Genomic DNA, 16,521 nt, shown 5'->3' with positions numbered 1-16,521 from the left:
CAATTTCTTGGTTTTCCTTTTAAGAAATAGCTCATTTAAATATAACTAAATTATTAAACAACATTTTGTTTATGTTCATTAAACACTTTACCATAAAAGAATTTAAAACATTTGCAGAAGGACATGAAACATAATTAAAACAGTTTCAAACAATTTCACCCCATTATTTTTTGCTCATTCCTTAGTTTATACATCCTAATTTGACTTTTAATGAATAAAAATTAGAAATGCTTTTTCAAACAAATCATATTCTGAATCTCAAATTATGCTTACACAGTCTATACTGTATGCAAAGAAGGAGATGAAGGAACCTTTAACTAGACCTTTAAGTTATTCTCTAATAAAAGTGACATTTTGTTAGTATTTCCTTAAACGGGTTAATACTAGTTCACATCTTTCAACACCATAGACAGTCCCTACTTACTGAACAACATTTCAAGATTTTTACTTTTTTCTTTTTTAATAGAAGATCTTATGAAGAAGCAGTAATCAATCTGGCATTCTCATCATTGTCAATTTAATAAGGTTTCTATAGCAATATATTCTACCTGTTTGCCTATAGATGTTTCTAGGTATTTTTCACTGCACCTGTACTTTACCTTTAAGATCCGAATTCTTCCCATAACTGCCCTTATTAATTGCAACTTTGAAATATCACAAAAACGATGAATTATATAAAACTGCATTCCAAACTCAGTTTCAGAAAGACGCAGAACATCATGCTGATAGGTGAATGCAGAACCTAATGCAAAAACTATTTACAGCTCTCTACTGTACCAGATGATATTCACAGCTTAGGGGAAGCCAAAAGGTGGTTGTGGGGAAAGAGAACAGTACCTGCTCAGTCAGACAGAAAACAAATGCCAAATGCTGTGTTACACAGTATGGGGGAAGCAGCTGAGGTATTTAAGTCCATCACCACTGAAAGGACAACTCTAGAAGCTCAGTAAAGCAGAAGCAAAACCTAAAGGGGTCTGAGACCAAACCTGCCTTGAGCGTAGCCCAAATTACTGGGGCATCAGGAAGAAGAATGAAGATTATTAGCTACATTAGTCTCTTACAGATGAACTTAGAATCATACAATCATTCAGCTTGGAAAAGACCCTTCAGACAATTAAATCTAACCATTAACCTAGCACTGCCAACTCTAACTTGGTACAATTCTTCCTTACATACTTCGGAACCTTGGTGTTCACATCTCAGTATTGGCAGAGGAGATTTTTCACAAGATTAAATGTAAATCCTTGGGTCTTATACATGAAGGAAAATATTGCTTCCTCTCTTCTGTGCAACTGGGCTCATAGATTATCAGCTCCCAAACTGTGCAATGGCAGATCATAAACTTGCCCCTGGAAGATCAAACAAGCAAAAGTGGTTTTATTCTTGTCTACCTTTTATGGAGCACCTCAGTTCAAGGGGAAAGGTGACATATTCATCATGAGAATAAAGCCTCTCTCTTCCCTGATTAAACATTTATGTTCAAATTATGTTCCTTTAAGATGTCTCTCAAGGAAATCTTCAACAAACACACTGTGATGCACCAGTAGATCAGGAACCTAGCATACACAAATAAAAATCCATTAGGTTTAATGACTTATACACCATAGCAGTACTCAACTCTATTTAAAGACATATGAGTATTGTATGTTAATCGAATATTTATTTTTTTTTTTTTAACTGACTGGAAGACTGTTGAGCACTAGGAAAGTTTAATGGCAAAATCATACAACAGAATAATGTGGTGGCCCATAAGCTATCCACTAAAAGTGCTGCCCTACATTGGAGAGTCTGCAGCCTCTAGGCTGTTTGAGTGGAGATAGCTCCCCTGGGGAAGTCTCTCTAGGAGACTGCTTCACTGGTTAGGGTGAGCAAAGTGGGTCACACCCATGGAGATTTGTGGCTCTATGTTAATTTGTTACCCCCTATTGGTTGTTTTCCCAGTTCTTGGTTTTTACCCTAGTTGATTGGTCCCTTTTTGATCCTCTCCCCCATTGGTCCCTTTCTCAATTCTTTGCCCCACTGGCCAAGTTTTGTAACCCCACTCCCTGACTTCCCCATATAATCCCTGCTCCACAGCACTCTCCGTTTCTTCTGCCCCTGGACCCCAGAGAATACAGAAGGCTTCTGGAAAACAGGAGGACTCCATCTTGCCTTATTTCTCCCACGTTGCCTGAAGTGGCAACCGTCACGGCTGTGCTGCTCAGCAGCATTCCCAGAAGGGCACAAGAAATCACTATGGGCCAAGTGTGCCTGTGCCTGCAGGACACCTTTTTAAAGGTGCTTCTAGCAAGAAGGTTGCGGCACCTCACCACCACACCGTATCCGACACAATAATATTGGGTTTATTCAGCTTTTTTATTATTATTCAGCTTACTCCATGGATGATCCACTTGACATTGGATCATGGTTTTAAGAGTGAGCATGTGGATTTACAATCTCTCCTACATATTGTATTCACACAAGTAAGTACAGTTTTTTGTCTGGAAAAAAAAAACAGGTGCCTCCTTTCTTCTCTTTGTATTTTCTAACCAACTATTAAAGAGAAATCTTTACAATTCCTTCAAACAGGAAAGACCAGAGACTACAGTGTTTCACTGTCTGAAGAACAAGACATGAGAGTTCCAACTGCAAAGCAGATCTTTACCATGATCCTGCAACACCACTACCCCATTTTTTTTCTCACAAAATAATGCCTACCTTGCTTTAAAGGTAGCTTAAGGTAGAAAGGCTTAAAGTTTCAAACCATTGCTAAAGATGAAACAAACTAATGAACTCACAGTCCTCTTTTCTGATCGACAAAGCAGAAGATATTTAGACTTGTCTGGGAGCATTTTTAAGTTTCTAATAAATTTCTAAGGAAATTCTAATGTTTCTATTATTACCTAATTTCATTAACACCTCCTGGGTGTCAAAGCATTTTCAAAGTACTGACATCAGCAATTCACAAAAACAGAAAGACTGGAATACAAAATCAAAGTAGGAAGGAATATCCAGAAGTATATATGTATTTTAAACTACCTGGGTATTAAGGAACAAGGCACAAAAATAGCATCACTAGTTTTCCTCCTTTCAACACCAATTCACAGCAACAGCCCCAGTGTTTAATCTCTCTTTCTCAACAGGTAATCCTGTCATTCCATCCAATGCCATACTCCAGTTTTCAAAAAAAAATTAAGCTTTCCCAACTTGTAGCTTTCCCAACTGGCACCAGCACAGGTATGCCACTTGCAACAAATTCAACAGAAAATTCTTATTCTACTGATTTCAACCAGGATGCTATCCTATTTTGTACAGTGATAACTTCTGCTTTCAGTGCTGTTACAGTCAAATATGCAGTAAGGGAAAAGTTTGTGGGTTTTAAAATCCACATGAAAGAAAAATTTGAAAATAATGCAAAAACCTCAAACCTCTCAATATTTCCACTCTGACAAAGACTGTTCCTTCTACTATGACACAGAATTATTAGCCTCTTTGTGATAATAAATCAGGTAACTCTGAAAACACAGTGGGATCTCAAACTTGTTTGGGTAAATGGCACATGTTATTTCTGGTGATAAAACTGCCAGTTCTGAGTCCATTTTTTTTGCACATTACTTACATTCATGATGCATCATTTCAATGACCACAAAAGAAGTTTTCCCACCAGAAAAAAAGAATGTCAAACACCCTGCAGTTAAACACATTTAACTTCTCTTCTAACAAGGAATATGAGGAATAAGCGGAGAAATATCACCAAATAAAAACATATTTTACATGTTCTCTGGAAAAAAAATCCCAACTATATTTTAATAAAAACACAGGGAGAAAATTTACAGTATTTTAAATCCTTTATACTGGCTTTCTCTTCCCCTCCAAAACAGATATTAGCACATATCATGAGAATGATCTTTAATTAAAGAAAATAAATGGTTTACCACTTAAGCAAAGATGTTATAGGCATAAATTTAAGCACATTGACTTCTGAAGGATTATTCATTCTTAGTATTCTGCATCAAAAGGATCATGGCCAGCAGGTCAAGGGGGGTGATTCTCCTCCTCTGCTCTCCCCAGATCCCACCTGGAGTACTGTGTACAGTTCTGGCGCCTTTGACATAAGGACAAGAACTGCTAGAGCAAGTTCAGAGGACCACAAAGTTGGAAAAGGGACTAGAGCACCTCTCCTCTGAAGCCAGGCTGGGAGAGTTGTGACTGCTCAGCCTGGAGAAGCTCGTATGGAGAGCCCAGAGCAGCCTCACAGTATCTAGATGGGGTCTACAAGGAAGCCAGAGAGGGACCCTCCATCAGGAACTGCAGTGACAGGACAAGCAGGAATGGCTTCAAACTGAAAGAGAGTAGGTTTCAATTAGATGTTAGGAAGAAGTTGTTTGCTGAAAGGGTGGTCAGGCACTGGAGCAGGTTGCCCAGAGAAGATGCAGCTGCCTTACCCCTGGCACTGTTCAAGATCAGTTGCACAGGGCTCTGAGCAACCTGGTCTAGTAGGAGGTATCCCTGCCCACGACACAGGGGTTCAAATAAGCTGACCTTCAAGGTGCCTTTCAAACCAAATCATTCTGTGAGTCTATCCATAGACTTAAGCAGCAAAGGTTCCAGTGACCTAGACCCTTGACTTAGAGAACTTTTTCAGATGAGGACCAAATGAACTGAGACCAGATGCATCATCCATTCACTCTGCTAGAGTCTAGCTGACACTACTGTCATGTTGTGATCCAGAAAAACATGTATATTTTTAAATATTTTGCTGGATTAGGGACTCCATGAAGGACAGCTTGCTGGTTCAAGCCTTTAATGTGCACCTTCTGCTGATAGACAGATCTTTTGGACATATTGTCAATTCATGACAAGTTTTTGTTTTTCTTTTAATCCTTAGTGTGCTATCAATTATTAATTGGAATCCACATGCCAATACAGTAATTCATGTGTTTGAACTTAAACACACAGATTCATTACATTAGGCTAAAACCTGTTTATTTAAAGAATACTGTCACAAATATTGACTTCAGAAAACTCCCAGGAAAAGACCTTAATTTCTGCTCCCTGTGTACTGTACTTTATTAGCATGGCATGCAACAAAAGGCATATTCTTAAATATGACGAAAATGCTTTTCTTTAACCTCACAAACCCTTAAATGTGTGTAACTACAACCCTGAGTATCTCAATTATGAAGAAAACACTCTATAATTGAGCATCAGCTTCCAAAAAAATTATAATGCATTCACATAACTGCATAAAATCCCTGTTTTGTCAATTAGAACATTTAGAAGTTTCATATAAACAAACTGAATTTTCATTTTAATAACTGAAAACAAAACCATTCAAATTAAAAAAGACATTTTATGTAATTATTTCAGGCAACTACCACTAAGGAAATAATAAGCAACACTTGAAACAAGTCAGTTGAAGGCTACTTTTCTTCAAAGTAGCAGCCTAAACACCAGACAGTTGTTCGGTTTCAACAAACAGGCCAATCAAGTTATTTTTAATTTTTGTGCTGACTTCTTTCTTTGCAGTTAGAGAGGAACTAAATATGCCTAGTTACAAAAAGGGATCAGAAAAAAAATACCACCAGCCCTGGTAAGATCAGAAAAAAAAAAGGAGCGATAGAAAAGGAGGAAAAGGACAAATGTCAAAATCAGCCGGATGTTTATTATAAGGTGGCAAAGAAAAAAATACTGAAGACTAGTTTTTCAGATTACAGGGGACTCCATAACTCACCTACACGAATGCTTCCTATATTTTTAAACCCGAGGAAGACGTCAAATTCTTAGAGGTTGTGTTTTTTAAAATTACTTCAATCACTTTACAGAAAAGAAACGTATGTATAGGAACATAGCTTAAGGCACTACTTGCCTATTACCCTGATCTTTGATAAAAGCAGAAAATAGAATACAGAGCCAGCAGCTGAATCCTTTTTTGGTTTGAAAAATATATCTTAAATGGCAGAAAGCAAGTTAGCTGAAAATTAAAGCTCTTTTTATATTAAAGTATTCTGAAAAGTAAGAATCAGTTCACACTAAACATTTAAAGAAAAAAATGAATGCATCGGAAATCTATCTAAAGAGAAAGAGGAACTACTACAATATAGTATTCTTGATCATTTTGGATTGTTTTTTAAACAAATACGTAAATATAGGTACCAGTGCATGCCTAAATCTGCAGACATGTGAAAGAAACACGTCAGGAGACAAGAAACTTCAAAAACTTTAGGATTAGTGCACTCAAGAAAGACACAGGAAATAAGAGAGACCATAAGAAAAACCCAAGTTAATGAATCATTTTTGTCAGTGACAAAATGACAGGAAAATTTGGGAATACTAAAGCCCTATAATGTTCAAATCAAGATAATATGAAATTTAAGTCACAAGATGTGCTCTTTCAATAAGTAAAGATGGATATATAAAAAACATCAACCATGTTTTAAGACTTTGTGCTTCAAGCCCAAGGTTTTTGCTACTACTAATATAAGTAGTTATTGAGTTATTGAGTCACAAAAGCTTCATGTATAAAGATACTGAATTACCCTTATGTATTGTCCATTTCATTCTTTCTCTCCCCTCTTCATAGAGCTGCCCACACCCCAGCTGAAAGCGTTTGATCAACTGCTTCACTTTTGACATGCAAATCCTGCAGGTTTATCTGGCTCCTGCACATTTTACAAACAGTCCTTGTAAGAGATGAAGTTAAAAGCACTACAAATTTAATTTCAAAATACATTTCTTACAAAATGTAAGAGGAAACATTTCTTCAGTTCTTCAAATCATGATGCAAATAGAATCATTAATAACACAGTTAATTTAAAGCCTACATCTTGGGTATATCATTTGGTTTGGGAAAGTTTAATATTAGACCAAAAAAAAGTAAATTACAGGTATATTTCTCACAAATTTGGAAGCTTTATCAAATACATAAGGTGTTTTGAAAAGGCTCAGGCTCAAAATTTCTCACTGCATTCAATAACATTGTGGCATTTACAAATATGATCCAGAAAATGTAAAAATACAGAATAAAATTGGCAGATATACATGAAGGAGGCAATGTATTTTTAGCAACAGTCTTCTCTGACTTTTCAGGAGATAGCCTGGACTAAGAAACAGCTTACACTAACAGGTACAAGGACTCAGTAAATTTGTTGTCACAAGTGAATTAACTTCCAGAATCCAGCAGAATGGCATCCATTTACCAGGCAGCGAATTTCACTCTCCAGACTATTTGCTCTGTGACTACCACTCTACTTTCTGCTCAGCTATTTTGTAAATAATCCATTCCTAACATAAAAACAACTAAGTACTTCACTGAAAACGTCACACAGATTAAACTTTTGTCAGAGTAGTAAAACAATGTGTTTATTCCACAACTGCCTCCTCTCAAACTCAGGTCTCAACCCTGTTGTGAAGAGCATGTGTACAAGTGACAACAAAATCTAACCAGTTACCAATGTTTTAAAGAGATTTCAAGGAAGCACAGCAGGGAGCTTGATAAAACTCACTTCTTGGAACCATCCTGGCTTTGCTCAGATGCCAAAAAAACTTCTCAGGTGAGAGACAGTACATGTCAGCACCAGGTTGTTCCTCGCCTTTAGGAAAGGGAAGCCAGTAATCAAGGTGAAAGAAGCAGGGGAAGCTTCTTTCCTTGCAACAAAAATACAAAGGACTTAGTATCTGGTCCACAGAGACAATAATCCAAATAAAATATAATATAATAAATATAATATAATATAATATAATATAATATAATATAATATAATTTAAATACTCCACAAGTCTTATTTCTATTCCAATAACCATTTCCTATAACCTTGTTTATTCCTGCCTATGCAGAACACTTTTATCACACAGATATTTTTGACTGTTGAATTTGCTGTCATGTCAGCTGTTATGATAGCCCCCCAAAAGTGGCACCTATTGTTATTATGGTTTTACCTACAAAAATTGTTCTCATGAATACTGTCCCACTCTAGAAGCTGCTAAAGTGACAAACAAGTGCTGGACTGCAGAACGCCTGTCTCCATGTCAGGCAATTGTAGAAAAGCTGGCACTACTTTTGTGTCGCTAACTGATATCCACAGAACAAAACGAGATCTGGTTCACTTACACACCAGTCACCAATGTTCTTCTTCATTTTCTTGATTAAATGTAAATGTGTTGGTTTAATTTTGCACACTGCAGTGTGGGACAGAGAGACCATGTCTCACTGTACATTCACCTACTGCTTCAGGAAGAAAGTGCTAACTACATAGCATGGCTTAGTAAGCAAAAAAAGTTATTTTAAATTCTCCTACCTTCCCAGGAAAGACAGCTACTGAGAAGACACATTCTGGCAATACTTTACAACATTCAAAACACTATCTCTTAACAAGGAAACATTTGTATTCAGTACACAATATGAAATGTTACTAGCCCACAAAACAGTGGTGTTAAAACTTGAGTCTCATCCCACTGGTAAAAAAAAAAAAAAAAACAATCTGGTAAGTTTCACTGACAGTTACTTTTAACAGTCATCGTTACACCTCTATCTTTATATTTCAGGGAATAATTTCTCATATTTTGAGAGAAGATTTAAACTTGCATGAGGAAACTGTGGAACTCCCTATATGTCTGTGGGATTCCAGTGTGTAAAGAAGACGGTAAAACTATTAAAATATTCTCTCTATTTTCCTTTACAGTAGCAGAATCTTCTCAGTGATGATTTTTACTAATAACAAGAAACTAAGGCACAAAAAAGATGGAGGTTGAGTCAGTCATGCCAGACATTCTCAATTCCTGTGGTGATTTCCAAAGTGAAAAGACAACAAAATTCCTTGTGAAATATGCATCAGTACCAAAACTGCCACCCTTTGCTTACCTGTCTTCTCTGTTCGTATGTTCCCATTAAACTATTTCAACAGTAAGCAAAGAACACTGCTTCTAACCTGTGATGCAAAATCACTGACAAACAAAACTTGCACTGATCATGGCTTTGAAAAAAAACCAGACATTAGACCATCAATATCATTCAGAACCATAAAAAAGTTGGCCACCTCATTCCAGAGGACATGCCAGAAGAGTTTGTGAGTTTGTGTTCCCCAGCCACACAGCACAGTTTGTGCCAGCAGAAAGAGGAATAGGAAAAAAAAAAAAAAAAAAAAAAAAAAAAAAAAAAAAAAAACACCAACCAATCAATAGGGGAATACAGTAATCAAGATTACTTTAATCTGACATAAATGTTACTATTTTACCCTGAATTTTGCAGGGTCTCACACTCATCTTGCCCAAATGAAATGCTGAGCAGGTGATCACCCTGTCCCCGCCCACACAGGATGCTGACACATCTCATTAGTCTGTTTTTCCATAAATCAGGATGGATGGTACTCTTGACATTTCAATGCGCATAAATTCAAAACACTTAGGTAAAACATTCAAACACATCCGAATTTCACAGCCACAATCATCAGACCATTACAGATACCCGATGACTCGGTGCACATCTTTTTTCAAACGCATTACCACAACTAAGGAGGACTCAGACACAAGCAGTGGGGAGAAGGTGCAGCATCAAGCTTTACCTCCTGCAACCACTGGAGAGCAACATGGTCTTCACAGCTCTTCAGGGAGAACTTCAAGCTGTGGCAGCTCAGATAATCTTGAATAATAGAAAAACAACCTATAGTAGGGATATAATTATGCACCGAGATTCAAGAGAAGTTGTCTACATGTAAATTGCTAAAGCATCTAACACCAAAGCTTCTGTACTTCCAGTTATGTGTCTCTAATGTTTCAGTGCACAAGAAACTCCGATCAAAAAGTTGTCGTTCAGAATTTATACCGTGCCTGCCAGTGGCAAGTATTGTTACTGCTTCAAATTCTTCATGTTGCTGTTCTGCAAGCTGGAGTGTTTGCTGCCATCACTCACTGCTGACAAATCTAACTGCATTTCTGACAAACATGAACAAAAACTGCTTTTGCCTCTGCAAAAAATAGAAATCAATTATTTGCACTTATCTCACAGTTTCTTTCTACAAGAGAGGAAAAAAACCTTGGTTATGACCCAGACACAAGAGACAATCATCTCTCAGCTATCACTGAAGACTACACTTTCATGAAGATCTCACTTGATTCAACAAATTCTTTTAATACCACAGGTCATAAAATGCTGTTAACTTGGCTATGCAGATCGCAAGAGATGTAGACAATTTTTACCTGCTCTCAGTTCCTTTTATGCTAAAAAGGTACTAGGAAGCAACTGTTGCCTCTTTTCCATCTTGTGTTAGAATCTTCCCCATCCCAGCTGATTTTAAGAGAAAGAATGAAAAAACTGACACAGCGTGCCTGTGCCCTTTGCCTGCTGCTGAAAACCAGCTCTAGAGTGTCATCTTATCCCACCTGGCAAATGCTCTTCACCAACACTCAGTTTAGCAAATGGAGAAAGACCAATGTCCAAGACATTGTTCAGTCAAGACTGAGATGAAAAGAGGCAGAAGTCTCAACAAGAACAAAATATACACAGCTTGTAATTAGTATTTTGTTATTAATCTATCTCCTAGTATTAGTGTTTTCCAAGCTGAGACTTAGTGGTCATTTCAGATGCTAGGAGGGGAACGAAGCTAGTTAAGCCAGCCTCTTGTGTCAGCAGCTGGAAAACTGGCATTTCCTTCCACTTCTGTCCTTATCGCTTCTTCACCTTAAATGTAAGCAAGTACAGCGCATTTTGCATACCACAACTGACCAGATGACCCAACTGTTCATGTATTAGATATCTGCACTCCACAGTAAGTCTAGGCAATGCCTTCCCTGGAGGAAAAGATGATCTTCCACACATCTCTCTCCAAACATTCATCCTCAACACCCAGTCCTGATTCTTAGGGCTGCCACCGTGAGCACATCCTCTCCTCACAGAAGTTTTCTGCCATTCAGGTTATAGTTTAACTTTTCAGGAGGCATGTGACACACATAAGAAAACAGATAAAGACAGACAAAAAGCCTCTGTACAAGGTTTCTAATCCTAGGTCTGCAGCTCTCTCCAAGAACCCACGTAAGCTCAAGAAGAAAAAGATTCCTCCTGCCTTAGGAGGTGAAGGATTGAAATACAAAGAACAGTCACCCTTAGCCTTCGGTTGAAAATAAGCTGATTTTTAACAGGTACCTGGCAAGAACATGAAGTATATCCACTGTGAAGTGGCCTCATTTGATCAGATGCAAATTGGTAACCCACAATAACATGATTAAATTCGGTAACATATCTTTCCCTTATCTGAGAAACTGATTCTCTTCCAGCTTAAGATGAGCAGACAAGCTCACGCAGCAGTAACCTCAGGGATAGATGCTCGTTGTCAGCACATCTTCCATGAGAAGATGCTAGTTTTGTATTTGAGGCAAAATTCACAAAATACCTGCACATTTTTTTATCCTTGAGTCCTGGGGTTTAAAATGTTTCCTAATGTTTCCTTTAAAATGTTCCCTTGAAGTTCACCAAATTTCCCTGACTGTCAAGTGTGAACATGGATAGAAAAGCAGAAAATAAAAATACAGTATTTTCTTCTTCCTTGACCTAACTGGTCTATTTAACAGAAGAAAAACAACTGTGGAAGGAATACTACTTAAGAAATAAAATCAAGACCAAAGCATACTTAGATGCTTTAATTTCTAAAATTAACATGCATGTACATTAAGGGATCTCAAGCAGTGCCACAGTGAGCATACAAGATGTACCAATAGTATTTTATGTACTCCTGACAAACTTGACCAGCTATGAAGTTGAAACAGGAGTTCCACAAACCACCTTAATTTAACTTGATTGGAAGGAATATTGAACAAAATTAATTCTAGTAACATTTTTCTTCCTAATGCATTTACAAAGATGTCACCCCAGAAAGTGTTTTAGGTGGTTTACAAGATCCGATTTACGTCTTAGGCAGAAAACTGGGGAGGAGGGAAGTGTGCCCTGAATCTTAAAGACACTGTCTTACACTAGCACAACTTCACATGCCATTTTTGAAATGACGGGGTATACTGCATCAGGTATATGTTACAAATCTTTTACCTAACAGAGAGCACAATTTCTTTCCTCTAAAGGAGAGGACTTCTTGTAATAATTGTGGCAGTGGAAGGCAGAAGCAGCACAGCGACTGCAGAGTACTGTTCGATTACAGAGCAGGCAGCAGAATACCAGGAGCTGTGCTGCAGTACACACAGAAAAGCAGCTCTCCACTTCATATTTTAAGTACTGTTTTAGTCACTGAAAACCAGCAAAATATGATTTTTTTTAAGTTGACGTAAGTATCCCACATAATTTCCACAGTCAAGACATCTAAAAATACTTGTTGAAATACCACTGATTGCCAACTCTCAGAAAAGAATCTTCTCCACCACAAAGTACTCTCATAAATGTTAAACCCTACAAGCAAATACACGCTCTGATGCTTGAAACACTATCCCAGGTTATTCTCCTTTACTCAGAGTATCAACTGTTGCCAAGGTGAGCCAACAGCACTGACCACCCCTCTACTACTTCATTTCAGCAAGACTGGCCAATTTCCATTAGCAAAATTCTGATTTTATCGAGTTTTTGGATAACCTCCATTTCAGTGCATGACTTGTAGGGACAACAATCACAGGCTGCGCTAAGTAAGGACTTTTTGCAGGAGATATTCAATATAGAAAGGGGGGTTCTGAAGCATGGAAGGGGCAATCAAGGATACCAATACGCTAAAATAATCCCACTTGGAGCAAATTCAGTAGGTCTGCACAAGGTTATCGCCATTTGCAATATCGCAAGAGCTCCTCACATCACAACAACACAACTCCTTGGATAGTTTTTAAGTTGATTCCTTGCACCAGAACATGCTGTGGCATGCACTGCAGTGTGGCAGCACTGCCATCCAGTTCCTGACCCCCTAGATGAACTGAGCATCAAGGGCAATACAACAGCCTTGAAATCCTCCCCAGAGCAATGCTGCATTGGCTTGGAGCGAGAAAAGAGTATCAGCACCCAGTGAACCTTCCATGCTGCAGTGCCTGGATACAGCCCCCACATCCTCTCACACAAATCCACCCACCTCTCTAGCCTCACATCCCAGTGCTCACAACTTCCTTCCACTGCGGAGGACCTAAGGGCCCCATCAGCTCCCTACAGGTGTACACAGAAGACACAGAGCTCTCAAGACAGCCCGTAACATTTGAGGGGAAAAAGCCTGGGGAAAAACAGTCTGGTACACACCACCCATAGTTCACCACCAGGATATCTTTGCCTTCCCAGTTTTCCCAGAAAACTGACTTTCCAGAGCTGACTTTTTCCAGCTGAAATCTGCTGCTACACCTAGACTTGAAATTAAAGCTGCACAGTACCTGTTTATTATGACAGAAAAGGGAGGTATGGACTGTGGATATAATAAAGCCAGCGGGGGAGGCTTCCCTGAAGGGGAAAGCCAGCAGGAGGCATGAGGATAAACTGGCATTACTTATCTGCTCACTTATTTTCTGAGATCAGAAAATAAGTTTGGTTTGTGGTTGTAGGGTACTTTTCTGGTTTGGATGGGTTGTTTTATCCCTTTTCATTTTGCAGTTTGTTTCACAAGTGATCACCACAAAAAAACTTTAACACCAAATTAACTTAGCAGGTCTGTGTTGTTATACAGGGAAATTACTACTAGTCAGTCCTACTGGTGTTCATAGGGTTGAATAAAGACTAGCTCCTCTTACAGGAACAAAACACTGATTAAAACAATCAGATTACAGGACCATTAAATCAAAGAAAATACACAAGCATTTAAGTGTTTCTTATTCTTATATTCTGTATGAGTATTTTTATCCTATATACACAAGCATTTAGGATGGATAAACAGATATTTTATATCCTATATAAAGGCATACTTGTATATGTGATGTAAATACAATTTATATTATTAAATATTTCACATCCAGTATTACTCCATATCTAAATCATAGAAAGCTATCGGCTACACTGTTAGTTTAAAATAACAGTATTTACATTCACAAAAGTCTTCTGATAGCACAGTGTACATAAAACATTCTGCAGACTAAGTGAATGGAAATATTTTCTAGAAACAGAAGAGGGGGATGTTAGCATAACTGGCTCTGAACCAGAATTTAACTGTATTTGTAATTGCCTTTTACTCAATGCCACACTAAACTCCTACATTAGCTAAAGATGCACCTTCATTTCATTACTGCACTGGCTGTTTTTCTGCCTAGCTTGAAAGCTTTATTTCATCTATTCTTCATACTCAAGAACTATTAAATTCAATACGGATTAAATATTTTGACCATTTAATATTTTTCCAAGTCTAAATCAAGAAAGTTCTAGTGACTGGAATCCTGCTAAATCACTAGCTAAAGTTAAGCACTATACAATGAAACATACTTCGGAAGGCAATAATTTACTTTAGGCACAGTAGATTTCTTTTATTTACACAATTGAAATACAATAAAGAAAAGCATCATTGGTAAGACTATTAACACATAAATCTATTCGGCTTCATAATGAAGATGAGAGGTTAAGCAGAAATAAGAATAAACAAGAACTGTTAACAAATCACTATTCCGACATTAAATCCATCAGAGCAAAACCACCACCATTGTTTACTCTGAATAAAGACAAGTCCGCATGTTACAGTTCATGACACAACCTTTATGCAGAATGAAATGAGAAAATCTTTCCAGTTTCTGACACAGCCAGATTAGACCCTTTCTAAAGTTCCCTCATCTGTAAACACATCTGATATATTTTGACAACTGTCATCCATCCTATTTCTGTGATTCCTCTGCTACACAGATTCGTGGCATAAAGAAATATGACCACAGATTTTAGTAATGATGTATTTACTAGGAGTAAAGACTCAAAAGCTTGCTTTTCACAGCTGAAATACCTTGCGCTCATTTCAGCAACTATTTCCATGATGTCATAGGTTCGTGATGAACTTCCCACTAGGGATAGGATTTACCAGTCAGAATAAGGGCAGCAGTTCTGCAGAAGACCTCCACCTCCAATGCAAGGGAACAAAGCTCCTTCCACACAGCAGGCAGAACCTCCTCCTTTTTAGTACTCGATGAACTGTTGTTCCCAGCAGGAGAGCAGCTACCCAACCCGGCAGCAACCGAACCCCAATGTCCTGCCTCGGGACTCCACAGGCCATAACCCGTAAACCAAAGACATGATTCCACGGGCACACCTGAGAGTCAATGGTGTCCCAGCCTTCTTGTCTTTGACTCAGGCTGAAGACGGAGCAAGGGACACAACACCCACCCATGACAGAAGCCCTCTCTGAGGAAGCGGCAAAGATACCTTTTTAATTACAACAAATAGACTGTTTATTCTTTAAAGTGACCAGAAACCATGTCGCCTCCGACACCACCGACCCGTAGGGCGGGATCGGGGACCCGAGGCCATCCCGGGGCCGCTGCCGAGGCTCGGGGGGCTCCTGCGGGCGCTCGGGGGGCTCCTGCGGGCACTCGGGGGGCTCCCGCGGGCACTGCTCGCCCCGAGATGCGCTCGCTGCCCGCTCACCGCGCCCGGCGGGAGTGCCGGGACAGGTCCGGCGGCGGCCCGGGGCAGAGCCACACGCGGGGAAGTTTCGCGAAGTCACTTCGGAGCTGCCTTTCCACCCCCCGGCTCACGCCCCCCCATCCCGCACTAAAAGCCGGGCCCGGGTCGGGGCGAGCAGCGGCCCCGCGGAGAAAAGTAAAGTTGCTGCGAGGCCGGCGCGGCGTGTCCCCGGCCCGGCCGGAGCCGCCCCCCGCAGCCCCCGCTCCCGGCAAGGCGCCGGAGCAAAATGGAAGGCGCGGGGCCGCCCGTCCGTCCCCCGGCGGGGCTGCCGCGGCCGTGCCCGGGCACAGGCTCCGGAGGGGACCCGGCGGCGCCGCAGACCCCGGCCCGCCCGCCGCCAACCTGCCCGCCCGTCCTCCCTTGCGGCGGCCGCCGGCGCCCCCGGGCTCCGCGCTCACCTCGCTCGGGCTCGGCTTGCAGGCAGATGGGGATGTTCTTCTTCCAGCCCGGCATGGCTCCGCGCTCCCCGCTCAGCGCTGCGGCGGCGGCGGCGGCGGGGGGCGGCTCATGGCAGGGCGAGGCGGCGGCGCCCGCGCTCGGGGAAGCGGCGGCTCCGGCGGGCACGGCTGAGGGGCGGCGGCCGCGCGGGGGGGAGGGAGGGAGAGAGGCGGGGGAGGGGAGGCGGCGGAGCTCCGGCAGCCGGGGGACGGAGGGGGGCAAGGGGAGGGGAGGCGCGGGCTCGCCCGGTTCAGCCGGGGACCGGAGCGGGGTGGGCGGGGGGACGGTGGGCGGCAGAGGAGGCGGGAGCGCTGCCCGGCCCCGGCGCCGCCGGCAGGTGGCCCGAGCCCGCGGCCGCACAATGGAGCGCGGGGCGGCCCCGCTCGGGCAGGCGGGCCAGGTGGGGCGGGCGGGGCAGGGCTCGCCGCCTCTCGCCCGGGGCGGCCGGGCCCGAGGGGCCGCGGGGAGCGGGGCGCGGCCGTGGGCGCGGCCGGGGTTGGGGTGCCGTGTTGGCGGGCGCGGGGTGCGGAGCTCCGCAGCGGTACACG

General features: G+C 41.2%; 1 protein-coding gene across 3 annotated transcripts in view; it reads right to left on the bottom strand.

The window, feature by feature from the left end:
* GRIP1 (glutamate receptor interacting protein 1) overlaps positions 1 to 16,021 on the bottom strand; it is a gene marked incomplete at its 5' end in the record, with an annotated part of 314,511 nt that extends 298,490 nt beyond the window's left edge. For all 3 annotated transcript variants that reach the window (XM_083859440.1, XM_083859441.1, XM_083859436.1), the window contains one exon: positions 15,934 to 16,021. In XM_083859440.1, the coding sequence (XP_083715566.1) occupies positions 15,934 to 15,988 (55 nt within the window). The remainder of the gene's footprint in view (positions 1 to 15,933) is intronic.
* Positions 16,022 to 16,521: the final 500 nt, after the last annotated feature.

The sequence above is a fragment of the Zosterops lateralis genome (assembly GCF_965231275.1).
Source record: "Zosterops lateralis genome assembly, chromosome: 4".
NCBI classification, from domain to species: domain Eukaryota; kingdom Metazoa; phylum Chordata; class Aves; order Passeriformes; family Zosteropidae; genus Zosterops; species Zosterops lateralis.
This window is presented reverse-complemented; position numbering and strand designations above follow the sequence as displayed.